The 18,235-nt window shown below is 46.5% G+C and overlaps 1 protein-coding gene across 1 annotated transcript; it reads left to right on the top strand.

Moving 5' to 3' along the window:
- Positions 1 to 201: 201 nt before the first annotated feature.
- On the top strand, positions 202 to 1,301 carry LOC109759282 (uncharacterized). Its single transcript, XM_020318103.4, has one exon. The coding sequence runs from the start codon at positions 468 to 470 to the stop codon at positions 1,119 to 1,121; it is 654 nt and encodes a 217-aa protein (XP_020173692.1). The 5' UTR covers positions 202 to 467; the 3' UTR covers positions 1,122 to 1,301.
- The last annotated feature ends 16,934 nt before the right edge of the window (positions 1,302 to 18,235 follow it).

Genomic DNA, 18,235 nt, shown 5'->3' with positions numbered 1-18,235 from the left:
TTCAAATCTATGCAAAGGTTCAACGACGACAAGTCCTTAAGGGCACGTGCACAAAGACTTCCCGACTGTTATCGACAAGTTCAAGGTGGCTCCGATAGAAGAGCGGCGACAATGGCGCGTCGGTGGCTCGTTCCGGCGACAATTTTGTTCATTCGGTTTGAGATCCTGTGTACTCTCCCGAGTAATAGATCTAATCCTTTTCAATATTTTTTTTTGCTTATACAGATAACAATGCAAGAGGCCCCGACTTGTGATTTGAACACGGCATACAAATCCAGTCTGTAAGGAACACGGACACATCCAGGTCAGGTATGGATAGATCGAGCCAAATCGACAGCCAAGCGGCGGTCCGGCATTATCCTGAACCTTCTATTCGTTCGGAAGCTTTCGGTTAATAAAGCCATGCGATCTGATACCGCCTGTCTAAACCTGGAGCCCAACGCGATCAAGCAGATAAGCCACACGTGATGCATGCGGTGCTGCACGTCGACGTGGCCGGGCGTGCCCTGGCCGTGGTGGAGCGCGACGGCGCGCACGACCCGGCCACGGGGCGGGCGCTCACCGGCTCCTGGCTCTGGGACTCCGCCGTCGTCCTCGCCACCCACCTCGCATCGGCCAGACCTGGGACGATCCACGGCGCCACCGTTCTCGAGCTCGGCGCCGGCACCGGCCTCCCGGGCATCGCGGCCGTCGCGTGCCTCGGCGCCGCGCGCTGCGTGCTCACAGACGTGGGGCCGCTCCTGCCGGGCCTCAGGGCCAACGCCGAGGCCAACGGTCTCACGCCCGCGCAGGCCGACGTGCGGGAGCTGCGCTGGGGCGAGGACTCCGACCTTCCCGATTGCGAGCTCCTGCCCGTGGACGTGGTGCTCATGTCCGACGTGTTCTATGATCCGGAGGAGATGCCGGCGATGGCGGCCACGTTGCGCCGGCTGTGGCGGGACGGCACGGTGGGGTGGGCGGCCAGCGAAGTGCGGTGTGGCGTGCAGGATTGCGTGGACGTGCTGCGGGAGCACGGCTTCGATGTGGCCGAGGTCGACAGGGTCACCAGGCCGCTGCTGCGCGACCCCACCCAGGCCTCCGACTTCGCCGTCTATCGCGTCGAACTCTGGCGGCCTCACTAGTTTTTTTTTTGTATGGCCTCATTAGGGTTACACTAGGCGGCGATTCCTCTTTTTTCTTATGTGGGCCATTTTCACTTAACACTGTACTTCCGAATTGCAAATCCAGCTCAGTTGCATTGCAAGTAAGATAGAGTGAGTTTTTTTCTAGATAGAGGAGGGAATTTCCAGAAGGTTCCTAAACCATCTGTTTGCTTTTCAGTTCTTAATTTTATTTTTATTTTTTCAGTTCCCAAAATTTGTTCGGAAATTCCAAAAATATTTGCGTTTGAAAAAATGAGGAGGAAATTGTTTGAAAAAAATCAAAATTTGTTAACAAATTCAAAAATGTTTGCGTTTAAAAATGTTCATGAATTAAATATTCACGTTTAAAAAATGTTCAGGAATTTCAAAAAAATGTTTGCGGTTTCATATTTTTGTTTGGAATTCCATAAAATGTTCCAATTCTGAAATTTTTGTTCACAAATTCAAAAAATCTTCATGGATTCAAAAATTATTTGGAATTTCATACAAATTACAACTTCAAAAGGTGTTCAAATTTTTCAAAAATAATATTGTGCTTTTTTAAAAAGTTTGTTAAGATATTCAAAAATGTTTCTGTCTTTGCAAAATTGTTTACAGATTCAGAAAAATTTCGCACCTTTCGAAATATACATTTAGAAAAAATGTTTCTCAATTTGTTGAAAGATATGTTCACTAGACAGTAACTGATTCCGATTTGCTATAGTAGAGCAGTCCGATTCTACGGCTATAATGGGTTCTTTAAGGTTTGCGTTGCTCTAAAATCAACCACGCTAGTCAGCTTCAGCGGCTAGCCGGCTACTCGCCGGTTCAAATCCACGCAGTGCGACTTGCTCGATGTGATGCCACCCAATGGGCCAGCCCACTCGGACTGCCTACTGTGCGTGGTGCTGCCTATTTGAGCGTCAAATAGGGGCTCCCATAGAGAAAGCTTAAGACCCTAAAAAAATAGACAAAGCTTACTGGCGCACTTTTTTTCAACTTGAGAATAGAAACTCTGTTTGTTGCATCAGGAATGATAAAATAGAATGATTGGAATCCCAAAACAAAACAAAACAAAACCGTGTCTTGCCAATTTATGCCACCCTATTTGCTTCCCATTGACAATGTTGAAAAGTGACCGAGCCTATGGTTTATGTTATCTGTAAACAATCTGCGATAATTGTTTTTATTTGCGGGGACGCGATAATTGTTGTGTAGGTTGCAAGTAAGATAAATTAATTAAAGGGAAACATTTTATTTTCCATGACCGATTCCATGTTTTTCTCAGCCGCCACAAGCGTCCCTATGGCCCTACTCATCGCTCATCCTCTCAACGATCATCCCCGCAAACCTTATACCCTTTTCTCGATCGAGTCGTCATCTTCCTTGAATCGAGAAAATCTTGCTCTCCTCTCTCACTAGTACAAAACAGGGCTTTCGTCACAGGGCAATATTCACATTAGTCCCGGTTCAGTCACGAACCAGGACTAATGTGAGCATTGGTCCCGGTTCGTGCGGCTAAGGCATTAGTCCCGGTTCACCTGGGCCCTTTAGTCCCGGTTGGTGCCACGAACCGGGATTAAAGGGTGCGATGCCCATTAGTACCGGTTGGTGGCACCAACCGGTACTAATGGGCTTTGAGGCATTAGTACCGGTTCATGGCATGAATCGGTACTAAAGGGCCCATTTCCAAACTCTACCCCCCCTGGGACCGCCTTTTCAGTTTTAGAAAAAACAAAATAAAATGATGAAATGTCAAAAAAATAAAATAAAATAAGTTTCCCATGTGATATGTGGTCTAGTTGTTGGGAAAATTAACAAATATGAATTTCGACTTTATTTGCAAAATCTCTCTGGAATTTCTTAAAATGGGCATAACTTTTGCATACGAACTCGGATGAAAAAGATTTTTATATGAAAAATCATCTACTCGAAAAGTTACATCCTCAAAAATCCTCAAAAAACCTAACAGAAAAAAGATACGGGGCTTTTAAGATCTGGAGAGGCAAAAAAATTCAAAAAATTTCAAATTATGGTCAAACTGTGGTCAAACAATGGTCAAACTAATTATTCTAGAATATTAGTGTTACTAAATAATTATTTCAGTTTTTTTGAATTTTGGTCAAATCTGGTCAAACTGTGGTCAAACAATGGTCAAACTAATTATTCCAGAAATATTAGTGTTACTAAATAATTATTGTTTTTTAAAACAATAGTTTCAAACTCAAACAGTGAAATGTGTCACTTCATGCTCAAGCTAAATTCCTGAGGGTTAATAGAATTGACATCTTACTATTGTTAGGAAAACAACAAGTGCAGACTTGGAAATGAGGGAGAATAGAACCCGGAAGTTAAGCGTGCTCAGGCTGGAGTAGTGAGAGGATGGGTGACCGTCCGAGAAGTTAGATGATTTGGAATGATGAGGGGTGATTAGAGATTAAAGGATAAATTGAGTAGTGATGAGGGGTGGTGATTAGAGATTAGAGGTTAAAATAATTCAGAAATTTGAAAATCAAATTTAAAAAAAAAATCACAATTCCTTTGGACTAAAGGCCCTTACCAACCGGTACAAAAGCCCCCTTTTCTACTAGTGTCTTCCCAATCCGTCTACAACCTTGCTTTCCTATCTCCCCCAGAACCTCCCCTATTTCACCACCCTCTCCCAACCTCGGTTGAGGAAGATGCTGCTGCTGCGAGGGGATCATCGCTACACTGCGACGATGTTGTTTGGCGATGGTGACGACGAGCTGTTGCTGCAAAGGGGCGATGTTACTCATGGTGACGGCAGGGTCGCGGGGCCATGAGGGTAGTAGCCGCCAGTGGCGTAGACATCAACAATGTCGCAAGGCGGTCGCCGCTTGCTGCACATGCTGCCATCCGAGGCCACAGTGAGGAGCTACGCAACATTGACCAACTCACCGTGGGGCGATGCAGTGCTGCAGGCTAGCCGTCGGGGTTGCCACATCCGGTGATGTTGCAACCCACCCCATCACAGTAGTCGTCATTGATGCAGGCGGGGATCAACTGCAGACGGTCTGTAACGGTGCTGCAATGCATGGCGTCTGAACGGGGGCTTGCCGGTGCTTTGCCTGTGGTAGTACTAGTAGTTCCTTGAAGTACATCAAAAGATCAAGAACTAGGGATCTTGTGACCAACTCCAAAATGACCATGTCAAGCCCTTGTGGGAGCTTCATTGGCGGTAGTTCATTCTTGTGATAATTATCATGCTTTTATCTTCTTATTTTGGATTATTTACTTCATTTGGACCCTATATAGTGTTTGAATTTTAGAAATGTTGAAAACATTAAATTTGAAATGTGGTTCTAATATGTTGTTGCAAACATGGAGTCCGAAATAACATGTTATGCATGTATAGGTCAAATGTTGTTTATATGCAAATAGTTGGAAGAAATATCAAAGGAAAAAAACATTGGGAGTTCATTTTAGCGGAAAGGACTAGGTGCAATCCTCCCAAACACTTCAAGCTATTGGGACTTATGTTTAATTAGGTGATATATAAAGTTATTTATAGGAGAAAGTCTAGAAATTCTCTTTACATATGCCAGGCCCATTGGGTAACCTTGTCATGGAATCAAGATACACTCTATCATAATATGTTACTCCATGTGTCACAGATACATCCACTTAAGCGACACTTAATATGGGATGGAGGTAGTATGTTTTAGACAGACAAAGTATTTAATAGTAGAGTAGACTCCATTTTTTTAATTAAAATTATATACATCCTTCTCCCATGCTTGTAAGGCACCCTTGTATTTGGCGTCAAATTTTGAACATGAATTTTACTAACAAAATACTCCCTCTGTCATAAAACATAGCTCATCTTAGTTTTCCCCATATTGTAAGGCATATTACGAAAACAAGACGTAGTAAGCCGTACAGAAGCATTTATGATCAACAACTCTATTACCAATGCATGAACCCTAAATGGCACCTCTTATCGACTTGCTATGTGAGTTTGAAGTAACATGTGCTATATTTTGCGGTCAAGGAAGTATAAGTTTTTATTGTTAGAAACCAACGGAGGATACGTTTTTCCTTTTTGCAAATAACATCAAATCTATTATAAAAGTTCACCGGAAGTACAAATCATATCAAACATAATAAAAATTACATCAAGATTCGGAGACCACCAAATAACTGAAACGGAGGCACCGGGATTCTCCTCCCCGCCACTGGGCGTTGGAGCGGTGGGCATAGAGAAGACGAATCCACAGGCTAGCGAATGAAGTTTGGAGGGGAGAGTTTGCCCTAGCCGTGTAGGATAAGGGGGAGGAAAACGAGAGGAAGTCGAATGGAGTATATGTTATATACCATAAATATTGTATTTAGATTTGGAAAAATATTCTGATGATATTACACATAACTTATATTTACTCTTGTGTTAAAAAAAGGATATTACTTTTTTTGACATGATCAATAGGTGTTCTTTTTTTCGAAAAGGAGAATTGCCCCCGGTCTCTGCATTAAGTGATGCACACAACCATTTTATTAAACAAAGTAACATCGATGCAGGAAGTTCAACAAATGTTCGCAAGCAAACTCAAACGAAAGGAATAAAATGTCACAACCGGCAAAAATAGGACTAGATGACGAAACTCCTATCTTAATATTGGATTGCCATCCAAATCAGTTGTATGTATCCCGCGCTACCGTCTCCCACCGGTTGCACCCATAGGCCAGAAGCTCCTTGACTCCATACTCCTGAGTAGCACCCATGCACGGATACATCCAGACGCCCGGAAGATGACCTGCAAAAGATTGTGATGTTGTTTTGGTTAGATATTACTCCCTCCGTCCCAAAATTTTTGTCTTAGATTTGTCTAAATACGGATGTATCAAGTCATGTTTTAGTATTAGATACATCCGTATCTAGACAAATCTAAGACAAGAATTTTGAGACTGAGGGAGTACGTCATTTGGACAGTTCAAATAGACAGATTTTTTTTGACATGATCAATAGGTGTTCCTGGCCGCAGTCAGTCACGCATGCTGCGATGAAAAGTAGCAGACACGCTTTTGATTTTACTTTTTTACTTTTACCACGTCTGTCCACGTACCCGGTCAAAAGTCAAAAAGGAACTTACATAAAAAATTGTGTACCAGTTCGCTCGAAAAAGTTTTTTCTTAACGGAAAAGCTTACTTTATTAATCAAAGGACGGATATATCGTCTGCTAGCAGACTCACAATAAAATCAGGTGGGGCATCAATCCAACGGGATGGATTATTAGCACATCCCATCTAGCCAGCTCATGAGCTACATAATTTGACTCTCTAATACAATGCTCAATAGTAAACCTCCCGAAATCTACTAGATAACTACGACATTCATCGAGAACCGGCGCTGCCACCATAGAGTAACCTCCATTAAATTTAAGTGCATCCACCACCGTGATATTATTCGATCTCACCACCAAGTTATTGCATCCCGTATCTCTTGCTAGCTTCAGTCCTTCAAGCAGAGCTGCCGCTTCTGCCGCGAACACATCAGCTACATGTTCTAATCTCGCCGTGGACGCCGACATGAAAGATCCCCGGTGATCACGGATGACAGCACCACAAGACCCTGTTGATCTTGGGTGTAGATTTAGCTTGTGCTCCGCGCACAAAATTAATTGCTAGGGCAACCACGCGCTGTTCGTTCTGGAGTCAATATTTCTTCCCATCGCACGAATTGTCTTCTTTGCCACCATAAGAACCAACAAAACTGTTGATATGAGCTCTGGTAGCTCGACCAATCCAGAATATTGTTGCGGATAAGAATCATCACATGAAATGAACTCCAAGACTGCTGAACCTGCTCGATCGGTCAATAAAGCAAAGTTAATATCTGATGCGATTCCCAAAGCTTCCCAAACTGCTTGCGCCCTTACACACTTAAACAACATATGGGCTAAGTCATCCGCACCATCTGTACAGTATAGGCTCGAAAAAGTTTATTCTGTCTCTTCCCTCCAAATATATTTGACTAAAATTAGATCGCCTATTTTCTTCCGTTGTTATAGTTGATGATGCATGCAATCTGACTGAAGATCAAAAGCATTGCAGGATACCGTGCCGCCACGTATGGATGGGCAAACCCACCGAGCCGATAGGTAGGTACGCATTGCAGGTTCGAATTATATCATGTTTAATTATAATCTATTCACTGTAAATTAATATAAGATGCGTTAGATCACTACTCAGCGTCATAAAAATCGTATAATAATCGTTTACAGAGGGAGTGCTTAATTTTTTTCATCCGGCCCCCTCTTACGCCCGCGGACGCGTCCGCATGTACTGACCGGACACCTCTCAAATGTTGCGCCGCACATCCACATACCGTAAATTTCGATCCTCAAATCCATGCAATCCATGCACATCGATCATTCGATACGAACTATCCGAATGCCAAAGTTTGAAACAAAGCAAAGCAAATCATAGTTCAACAAATCGGACATGAAAAAATGAAATCAATGTCCGAGCGTGATGGATGGCCTCGGATCACTGGCTGGGCGCCTGCTCCGAGCGGAATACGTCCTGCTCCAGACGGAAGGCCTCAGTTCTTCATTGTCATTGATCATGTTCGACAAGAACGCCTCCTACATGATTAAGATTTGCAAGCATTCATCATGAGCGAAATGAACTAGTGGTCTATGCTAAAATATGACCGGACAAGCGCAAAGAAAACGCACCGACTCTTGTTCGGTCATTCCGTCGAACATGTTGAGGGCAGCCCGGGCACTGCCGGAGCCTGTGCTCATCCGCGCCCGAACGAGCTGCGGCGAGTCACACACGTCGACCGTCGGCATCTGCGTGGGCGGAAAGCTCTCCGGAATGGCCTAGCCGGCGCTCGGATCATCCTGTGTCCCAAGGGGGTCAGACAGCGTAATCCCCGTAGGCACTTGGAGGGAAGGGGTGCGGGGATCCGGGCTCGGCAGAGGAGACAACTGCTCCACCATGTCCGAACCTCCCTGCGCCGCCGCCGCCTCCCTCTCTCCCGGCATCGCCGCAACTTGCGAGCGACGTTCTCCTCCTTGCAAGTTGCCACCGACGAAATCACGCTTCCGACGGACGAGGCGGACTGCGTCTCCGTCGCAGTGGTGTGGGTCGGGCTGGACGACATCTCCGGTGGTGGATCGGGGCCGGAGGTGAGGATTGAGAGCAAGGGTGGAGGCTAGCGAGGGTCCGAGCGCGGGAATGGTTGGAGGGTGGCGGGAGGAGGAGGAAGGGTTTGGTGGATTTGGTGCAATTTGGGGTGGGGTTGGGCTGTCGGGTCCGACGTGGCGGGCGTGCCCGGACGCCCCCATAGCCGCCCCATATTTGGGCTGGATATGGGGGTTCCGGTCACCCCGGGCGTTTGAGACTTATTTAAGGAGCCCGTCTGGATCAAAAAATCGTGACCGGACAGTGACTGGACGGTCCGTCCGGACGTATGAGCCGGGTTGAGAGGTCCGGTTGTAGATGCTCTAATCTAGTTAATTACATATGCACAACACCTCAGTACATTAACGAAGCTGGTATGCGTGAATTATTAGGTCAAGTCGTACGTTGCTGCTTAATTATCCGGATTAGCTCAGCACCTTTGTCAGCGAGAAAGATGGAGAAAGTTTCTTGATCGCATTCGTGCGTGCGTGCGTATGCATATAGGCACGGTAAACGACGTAGCTTCTCTTCCATCGATACAGTGTTACCTGGCTACCAAGTCATACTCAAGTGAGGAAGCCAGACTATTTGTACAGCTGCGGTTCGTCGCGTGCACCTAACTAATTGACATTTTAGACTTAGTTCAACTCCTGTTCAGGTACGTAGTCGGTTGATTAATTCTGACTGTCGCCCATATTTCATCTCTTATAAACCACCCAACTCATACACGTGTCGCCAACTCATCAATCACCACACGACCTTCTCTCTCACACACGTAGTCTTCTACCCCTACCTCCTGAAGAGTAGATCTTGTGCTCCGATCATGCTGTCAATATTTTCAAAAAAATAAAACTGAGTTGAAAATTTTCAGAAACATCCAAAAAATATAGTGTATAGATATTAGAGTGAATCATATGCTAATTATTTACTCCCTCCTATCTAAATTAATTGTCGCAGTTTTAGTACAGCTTTAGAGTTGTAGTAAAATTGCGACAATTAATTTCGATAGGAGAGAATATAATTTATTTATTTATTTGTGATCTGCTTGAGAAAAAAACCAGGGAGCTAGAAATAAATAAATTTATGAAAACATGTTTGAATTTGTTATTCTTGCATACTGTCTGTTCGTTACCGACAGTAATCGATAGACGGAAGTACCAAGGGGATTCACACAAGGGGATTACCCAGGTTGAGACCGTCACGGCGAAGGTAAAACTCTACTCCTGCTTGGATGTATTAATGGAGGTAGCATCATATGACATTAATGGTATGGTGTATGGTGGGTGAGATCGCAAGGATCACATAGGTATATCGAGATTTGATGATCTATGATCTAGCCCTAGCCTTGCATATATATGGGCACCAAGATAGGATTTACAAGGTTGTAGGTCGATTGCTACCGATCGAGGATCTTTCGCGACCTCCAAACTCCTTGACTTGACCGCCAAGTAGACGTGCGTCCTGGTGAGGCCAGGGGCCGAGTAACGGGTCATGGGATGCAACGAGTCATGTTGGGCCGAGTCTAGGTTGGCTAGGGTACCTCCTGGTACTTGAAACCGTCACATACCTCACAAATGAATTGGGATTTTCACGAAATTTGAACCTGGAGATGAGCTTGATTAATTAATATTTGAGGTTTCCTTTTTGGACATTTTTGTTATGAGTGCAATTTTTCTAAGGGAGCATGGCTCCTCGAGCACACTTGATGGTTTTCGCTCTCTCCTAGCGCTACTCCCATTTTGGTCGTTGGCGGCTCTTCACGTGTTTGCCTGCATTGGCCTCTACGTGGCCCAATTTGTTTTGTCAGAGCTTTGGCATCCAATTAAATTAAGCGCTCCAATCATCCTGCAACCGTCAGTTATTGTCAAAATGGTGGCCTTTGTGGTCCAAGCAACAGCTCACAGTAGAGAAGAAGAAGTAGTTTTCATAGGGCGGGAGGCTATGAAATAGTTCAAATCTGATGCAATATTAAAGAAAATAAATCAACTAGCCATAAATGGTACCAAACACTATGTCCTAATAGTATGCGATTTCTTTCAACATGGTAGAAGAACAAGAAAAAAGAAGTGTGGGCATGCTGACTAAGGGGAACAAGAAAGAATCACAAAAGTTCGACTTAGAGATCAACTTTTACATCAATTGAGAAATCAATTCAAATTTGAAAATTGACTGGGAAAGTTATTTTGGGTCCCTAAATTGTTTATTATATTTGGACTTTTCCCGCAAACTTGAGACTGATAACTTTGAGCCTCATTAAAGAAAGAGACCAACCAGGGCTAAACCATGTTGGCATTTTTAATAGAAGAGAACTCCATGAGCACCACACATTAGAGCCGAGGCTCAAACTTGGGCGGGCTGACTGCATACTCAAGCGCCTAGCCAAAGGAGCGACGCCCCGTTCTCACTTTGAGCCCCATTAACTTTTTGTTGACCATAGATGACAGATTTGTCCATCGGCCTTAGCCAAAGTGGAATGTAGGGTTGTATGCCGATAGTTTCTCACACGTGCCAGCAGTGATATAGCACATAAAAATGGCAAAATTATTTGTTAAGAGCAATGAAACATACTTGAAAAGTGAAAATAGGAGGAAAAGTAAAATAAATGAACATGGAGGTGTGATAAAATATCCATAACATTCTGGAAAATGTACTAAAAATATGGGATTTAAAAATCATAGAATTTCAAACAATTTAAGAAAAATAATCGGTAGGACGTATCATGATAAACTAGGGAATTTGAGGAACCTCTGCAATATTTTGTTAACATTCGTAAAACTTGCCATACCCCCGCTGAAAAAAACTTGCCATACTTTTTCTTTCAATAATGTTTCCAATTGATTTGCGATTTGTGATTTTATGGGAATGATTAAATAATGTTTATAAAAATTCCATTATTCCCTTTTTTACCTTGACCCTTAGTTCTTTTTGTGTTGCATACGTTGTCATCTCTACAAAAAGGAAAAAGTGTTGCGTCATCAATCAGTCCGCTTAGACAGAGTTTAGGGAGAAGGGTTGAGACGGATTCGAAATGAGCGAACCGTTACGCGGTGGCTCTGGCGACCGGGGGGGGGGGGGGGGGGGGGGCGACGCGGCGCGGCCCGACGCGGTTTCTCCGGCGTCGGCGTGGCAGGTGGTCCGGCGGGCCCCCGAGCGGTCGCCGGCGAGGCAGGCGGTTCCTCTCCTTCGAGTGGAGCCGGTAGTCAGCGGCGGCAGGTTCTGGGCGCTCGCTTCGTAATGCTCGGACAGTGAGGATGAGGCGGTCGCGAGCGGCGTTCTGGTGGCGCCATCGGGGCCCAAGGTAAGTGATTTCATTGCTTTTGCAGGGTTGTCGTCGGGGGGCGGGGGGGCGTCGTTTCGCGCCTGGTGGTGGCGGCGCGGGTTTGGTGCCCGCCGGCTGGCTCACCGCAGAGTAGGGACTCGGCGGGTGAGGCTGCTGGTGCTATCCGTACGCGCACCGCGGCAGCGCTGGCGAGCCTGTTAACGGGGGTCGGGGCCGTGGAGGAGTGGCCGGCCTTGTCCCTCCCTCCTCCCTCACGTGCGGTGGCGGCGGCGGCGCCGCCTGTGGCGGAGGGCGTCCGGGCGACGGGATCGGGGTCTCCGTCGTCTAGGGTTTCTGTGGATGGGCCTGGGAGCCAGGTGGGCTCAATTGGGCCGCTCGCTGCGGTGCCGACTCGGGGCCAGTCAGGCCCGGTCCCTCCAAGTGGGCCTCAGCGGGCAAGCGGTGCGGGACCAAGTGGGCCTGGGGCAGCCCAGGAGCCTAGGCTGCGGTGCGGCTATATATGGCTCCGCAAGGGGTGCGGCGACCCGTCTTTAGGGTTTCCCGCATCTACTAGCGAGGTGCGGCACCTGTCTCACACTGCGAGATCCATTCGCATTCTCTCCCCTCCTCCTCCTCTCTCCATTTCCTTTGCGGCGGCAGTGATGGGGGATCGACGAGCGGACAAGCATCCGATGGTGGCGGGGGATCAAGACGCAGAGCTACGGCGGGAGAAAGCGCTCTGCGAGAAGGCCAAGAGTGCTATGAGCGGCCGGCAGGGTGGTCGCGACGGCCGTGAAGCGCGGGATGCGCGCGGATCCGCGGCTGCGCAAGGAGGGCGCGAGGGGAATTTGGGTCCCCCTCCCCCTTGGTGGATCCAGCAGCAGGAACGGAAGCATTTGAAGAAGGAAGGGCGCAGGCGCAAAGAGTTGGTGCGGAAATCCGTGCCGCTCCCCAACTTTGGCGCGGGCCATGGAGATCCACTGGCTAAGAAGCCGCGCGCTAGCGCAGAGCCGCTCACGGTGGCCCTTCCTGGCCCCAAAGGTTCGGCCGATGCGCCCATTCCGGTGCAAGAGATCCCGGATGTGGAATGCTTCAAGTGTGGTCGCTTGGGGCATTACCAGTCCAAGTGCGAGTTCGAGCCGCTGTGCGTGCTGTGCAAGGCGGAGGGTCATGTCTCGGCTGCGTGCCCGACGCGGGGGAAGGCCCTGAACCTCCAAATCTTGGGAAGTGCCATCTCGGGGGAGGGCTTCTTCTGCCTAGAGTTTGAGGAGGATGAGGAGGTGGAAGGCGGTGCGGATCTGAAGCCAGACAATGCAGCAATCATCTCTGCAGATCCGGGCCAGCTCTCGCTCCGTGTCCTCAAGCAAGAGCTTAAACATATGGTTGCAGGGGATCGGGATTGGCAGGTGGCCCAGGTTGGGGACAATGATTTTTCGGTTATTTTTCCTTCGGCTGACCTGCTCAATATGGCCAAATCCAGCGGCAAACTTTTCCTCTCTATCAACGACATAACCGCTCGGGTGCGGGAGTCTCTGCATGAGGAGGTGGCGCCTTTGATCATGCCAGAGACGTGGGTTCGGCTCCATGGCATTCCAAGGAAGCATCGGCGTGCGGAACGTCTGATGGAAGGTCTTAAGATGCTGGGCCGTCCCATTGTTGTGGACGAACTTTCTCTCATAAGGCTGGGGCAGTGAGGATGAAGCTAGCATGCAAGTCGCCAAACAAGCTCAATGGCTTCGTCGAGGTGTGGTTCAATGGGGAAGGATACCAAATCAAGGTCGAGGTGGAACGACTTTCGAAAAGGACTGGGGAATGCGGCTCGAGGGGAGCCGGCCCGTCTGACAAGAACGCCCCTCCCCCACCCTCGGATCAGTCTGGGCGCCCGCGGGATGCGGGTACTGAAGGAAATATGCCCTAGAGGCAATAATAAAGTTATTTTTTATTTCCTCATATCATGATAAATGTTTATTATTCATGCTAGAATTGTTTTAACCGGAAACATAATACATGCGTGAATACATAGACAGACATAGTGTCACCAGTATGCCTCTACTTGACTAGCTCGTTGATCAAAGATGGTTGAGTTTCCTAACCATTGACATGAGTTGTCGTTTGATTAATGGGATCACATCATTAGGAGAATGATATGATTGACTTGTCCCATTCCGTTAGCTTAGCACTTGATCGTTTAGTTTACTGCTATTGCTTTCTTCATGACTTATACATGTTCCTATGACTACGAGATTATGCAACTCCCGATTACCGGAGGAACACTTTGTGTGCTACCAAACGTCACAACGTAACTGGGTGATTATAAAGGTGCTCTACAGGTGTCTCCGATGGTACTTGTTGACTTGACATAGATCGAGATTAGGATTTGTCACTCCGATTGTCGGAGAGGTATCTCTGGGCCCTCTCGGTAATGCACATCACTATAAGCCTTGCTAGCAATGTGATTAATGAGTTAGTTGCGGGATGATGCATTACAGAACGAGTAAAGAGACTTGCCGGTAACGAGATTGAGCTAGGTATTGAGATACCGACGATCGAATCTCGGGCAAGTAACATACTGATGACAAAGGGAACAACGTATGTTGTTATGCGGTTTGACCGATAAAGATCTTCGTAGAATATGTAGTAACAAATATGAGCATCCAGGTTCCGCTATTGGTTATTGACCGGAGACGTGTCTCGGTCATGTCTACATAGTTCTCGAACCCGTAGGGTCCGCATGCTTAAAGTTCTGCGACGATCGGTATTATGAGTTTATATGTTTTGATGTACCGAAGGTAGTTCGGAGTCCCGGATATGATCACGGATATGACGAGGAGTCTCGAAATGGTCAAGGCATAAAGATTGATATATTGGAAGCCTATATTTGGACGTCGGAAGAGTTCCGGGTGAAATCGGGATTTTACCGGAGTGCCGGAGGGGTTACCGGAACCCCCCGGGGGTTAATGGGCCTTGTTGGGCCCTAGTGGAGAGAGAGAGAGGGGCCGGCCAGGGCAGGCCGCCCGCCCCCTCCCCCTCTGGTCAGAATTGGACTAGGAGGGGGGCGGCGCCCCCCTTTACTTCTCGTTCTCCCCCTTCCTTTCCCCCTCCTAGTAGGAGTAGGAAAGAGGGGAGTCCTACTCCTACTAGGAGGAGGACTCCTCCTCCTGGCGCGCCCTACAGGGCCGGCCGACCTCCCCCTTGCTCCTTTATATACGGAGGCAGGGGCACCCTAGAACACACAAGTTGATCATTGATCTCTCCCAGTCGTGTGCGGTGCCCCCCTCCACCATAATCCACCTCAGTCATATCGTAGCGGTGCTTAGGCGAAGCCCTGTGACGGTAGCTTCATCAACATCATCACCACGCCGTCGTGCTAACGAAACTCTTCCTCGAGCTCTACTGGATCGTGAGATCGCGGGACGTCACCGAGCTGAATGTGTGCTGAACGTGGAGGTGCCATACGTTCGGTACTGAGGATCGGTCGATCGTGAAGACGTACGACTACATCGACCGCGTTGTCATAACGCTTCCGCTTAACGGTCTACGAGGGTACGTGGACGACACTCTCCCCTCTTGTTGCTATGCATCACCATGATCTTGTGTGTGCGTAGGAATTTTTTTGAAATTACTACGTTCCCCAACAGTGGCATCCGAGCCTGGTTTTATGCGTAGATGTTATATGCACGAGTAGAACACAAGTGAGTTGTGGGCGATACAAGTCATACTGCTTACCAGCATGTCATACTTTGGTTCGGTGGTATTGTTGGATGAAGCGGCCCGGACCGACATTACGCGTACGCTTACGCGAGACTGGTTCTACCGACGTGCTTTGCACACAGGTGACTGGCGGGTGTCAGTTTCTCCAACTTTAGTTGAACCGAGTGTGGCTACGCCCGGTCCTTGAGAAGGTTAAAACAACACTAACTTGACGAACTATCGTTGTGGTTTTGATGCGTAGGTAAGAACGGTTCTTGCTCAGCTCGTAGCGGCCACGTAAAACTTGCAACAACAAAGTAGAGGACGTCTAACTTGTTTTTGCAGGGCATGTTGTGATGTGATATGTGATAACCCACAAGTATAGGGGATCGCAACAGATTTCGAGGGTAGAGTATTCAACCCAAATTTATTGATTCGACACAAGGGGAGCAAAAGAATATTCTCAAGTATTAGCAGTTGAGTTGTCAAGTCAACCACACCTGGATAAGTTAGTATCTGCAGCAAAGTATTTAGTAGCAAAGTAATATCGAAGTAACGGTAATGGTAGCAAAATTAGTATTTTTGGGTTTTGTAGTGATTGTAACAGTAGCAACGGTAAAGTAATAAGCGGAGAACAATATGTGAAAAGCTCGTAGGCATTGGATCGGTGATGGAGAATTATGCCGGATGCGGTTCATCATGTAACAGTCATAACATAGGGTGACAAAGAACTAGCTCCAATTCATCAATGTAATGTAGGCATGTATTCCGAATATAGTCATACGTGCTTATGGAAAAGAACTTGCATGACATCTTTTGTCCCACCCTCCCGTGGCAGCGGGGTCCTAATGGAAACTAAGGGATATTAAGGCCTCCTTTTAATAGAGTACCAGACCAAAGCATTAACACATAGTGAATACATGAACTCCTCAAACTACGGTCATCACCAGGAGTGGTCCCGATTATTGTCATTTTGGGGTTGCCGGATCATAACACATAGTAGGTGACTATAGACTTGCAAGATAGGATCAAGAACTCACATATATTCATGAAAACATAATAGGTTCAAATCTGAAATCATGGCACTCGGGCTCTTGTGACAAGCATTAAGCATAGCAAAGTCATAGCAACATCAATCTCAGAACATAGTGGATACTAGGGATCAAACCCTAACAAAACTAACTCGATTACATGATAGATCTCATCCAACCCATCACCGTCCAGTAAGCCTATGATGGAATTACTCACGCACGGCGGTGAGCATCATGAAATTGGTCATGGAGGATGGTTGATGATGACGACGGCGACGGATTCCCCTCTCCGGAGCCCCGAACGGACTCCAGATCAGCCCTCCCGAGAGGTTTAAGGGCTTGGTGGCGGCTCCGTATCGTAAAACGTGATGAATCCTTCTCTCTAATTTTTTTCTCCCCGAACACGAATATATGGAGTTGGAGTTGAGGTCGGTGGAGCAACAGGGGGCCCACGAGGCAGGGGGCGCGCCCCCCACCCTCGTGGACAGGTGGAGGCTCCCCTGACGTGGATTCTTCTTCCAGTATTTTTAATATTTTCCAAAAATAAGTTCCGTGGGGTTTCAGGTCATTCCGAGAACTTTTGTTTCTGCACATAAATAACACCATGGCAATTCTGCTGAAAACAGCATCAGTCCGGGTCAGTTCCATTCAAATCATGCAAGTTAGAGTCCAAAACTAGGGCAAAAGTGTTTGGAAAAGTAGATATGTTGGAGACGTATCAACTCCCCCAAGCTTAAACCTTTGCTTGTCCTCAAGCAATTCAGTTGACAAACTGAAAGTGATAAAGAAAAACTTTTACAAACTCTGTTTGCTCTTGTTGTTGTAAATATGTAAAGCCAGCATTCAAGTTTTCAGCAAAGATTATGACTAACCATATTCACAATAACACTTAGGTCTCATGTTTACTCATATCAATGGCATAATCAACTAGCGAGCAATAATAATAAATCTCGGATGACAACACTTCCTCAAAACAATCATAATATGATATAACAAGATGGTATCTCGCTAGCCCTTTCTGAGACCACAAAACATAAATGCAGAGCACCTTTAAAGATCAAGGACTGACTAGACATTGTAATTCATGGTAAAAGAGATCTAGTCATAGTCATACCTAATATAAATTAATAGTAATGGATGCAAATGACAGCAGCGCTCTCCAGCTAGTGCTTTTAATAAGAGGGTGATGACTCAACATGAAAGTAAATAGATAGGCCCTTCGCAGAGGGAAGCAGGGATTTGTAGAGGTGCCAGAGCTCGATTTTTAAGCAGAGATAAATAATATTTTGAGCAGCATACTTTCATTGTCAACATAACAACCAAGAGATGGCGATATCTTCCATGCTACACACATTATAGGCGGTTCCCAAACAGAATGGTAAAGTTTATACTCCCCCTCCACCAACAAGCATCAATCCATGGCTTGCTCGAAACAACGAGTGCCTCCAACTAACAACAGTCCTAAGGGGAGTTTTGTTTGCAATTATTTTGATTTGATTTGCATAAAGCATGGGACTAGGCATCCCGTTGACCAGCCATTTTCTCGTGAGCGAGGAGCGGAGTCCACTCCTCTTGAGAATAACCCGCCTAACATGGAAGATAAGGACAACCCTAGTTGATACATGAGCTATTCGAGCATACAAAACAGAATTTCATTTGAAGGTTTAGAGTTTGGCACATACAAATTTACTTGGAACGGCAGGTAGATACCGCATATAGGAAGGTATAGTGGACTCATCTGGAATAACTTTGGGGTTTAAGGGATTGGATGCACAAGCAGTATTCCCGCTCAGTACAAGTGAAGGCTAGCAAAAGACTGGGAAGCAACCAACTAGAGAGCGACAACAGTCATGAACATGCATTAAAATTAATAAACATTGAGTACAAGCATGAGTAGGATATAATCCACCATGAACATAAATATCGTGAAGGCTATGTTGATTTGTTTCAACTACATGTGTGAACATGTGCCAAGTCGAGTCACTTG

Source organism: Aegilops tauschii, chromosome 2, assembly GCF_002575655.3.
Source record: "Aegilops tauschii subsp. strangulata cultivar AL8/78 chromosome 2, Aet v6.0, whole genome shotgun sequence".
In the NCBI taxonomy this organism is placed as follows: Eukaryota; Viridiplantae; Streptophyta; class Magnoliopsida; order Poales; family Poaceae; genus Aegilops; species Aegilops tauschii.
The sequence above is the reverse complement of the archived record's forward strand: the minus strand, read 5'-3'. Positions and strand labels throughout refer to the sequence as shown.

What these genes read in the sequence shown, in the direction of transcription:
- LOC109759282 (XM_020318103.4), top strand. Translation starts at nt 468, where the DNA reads ATGCATGCGGTGCTGCACGTCGACGTGGCCGGGCGTGCCCTGGCCGTG.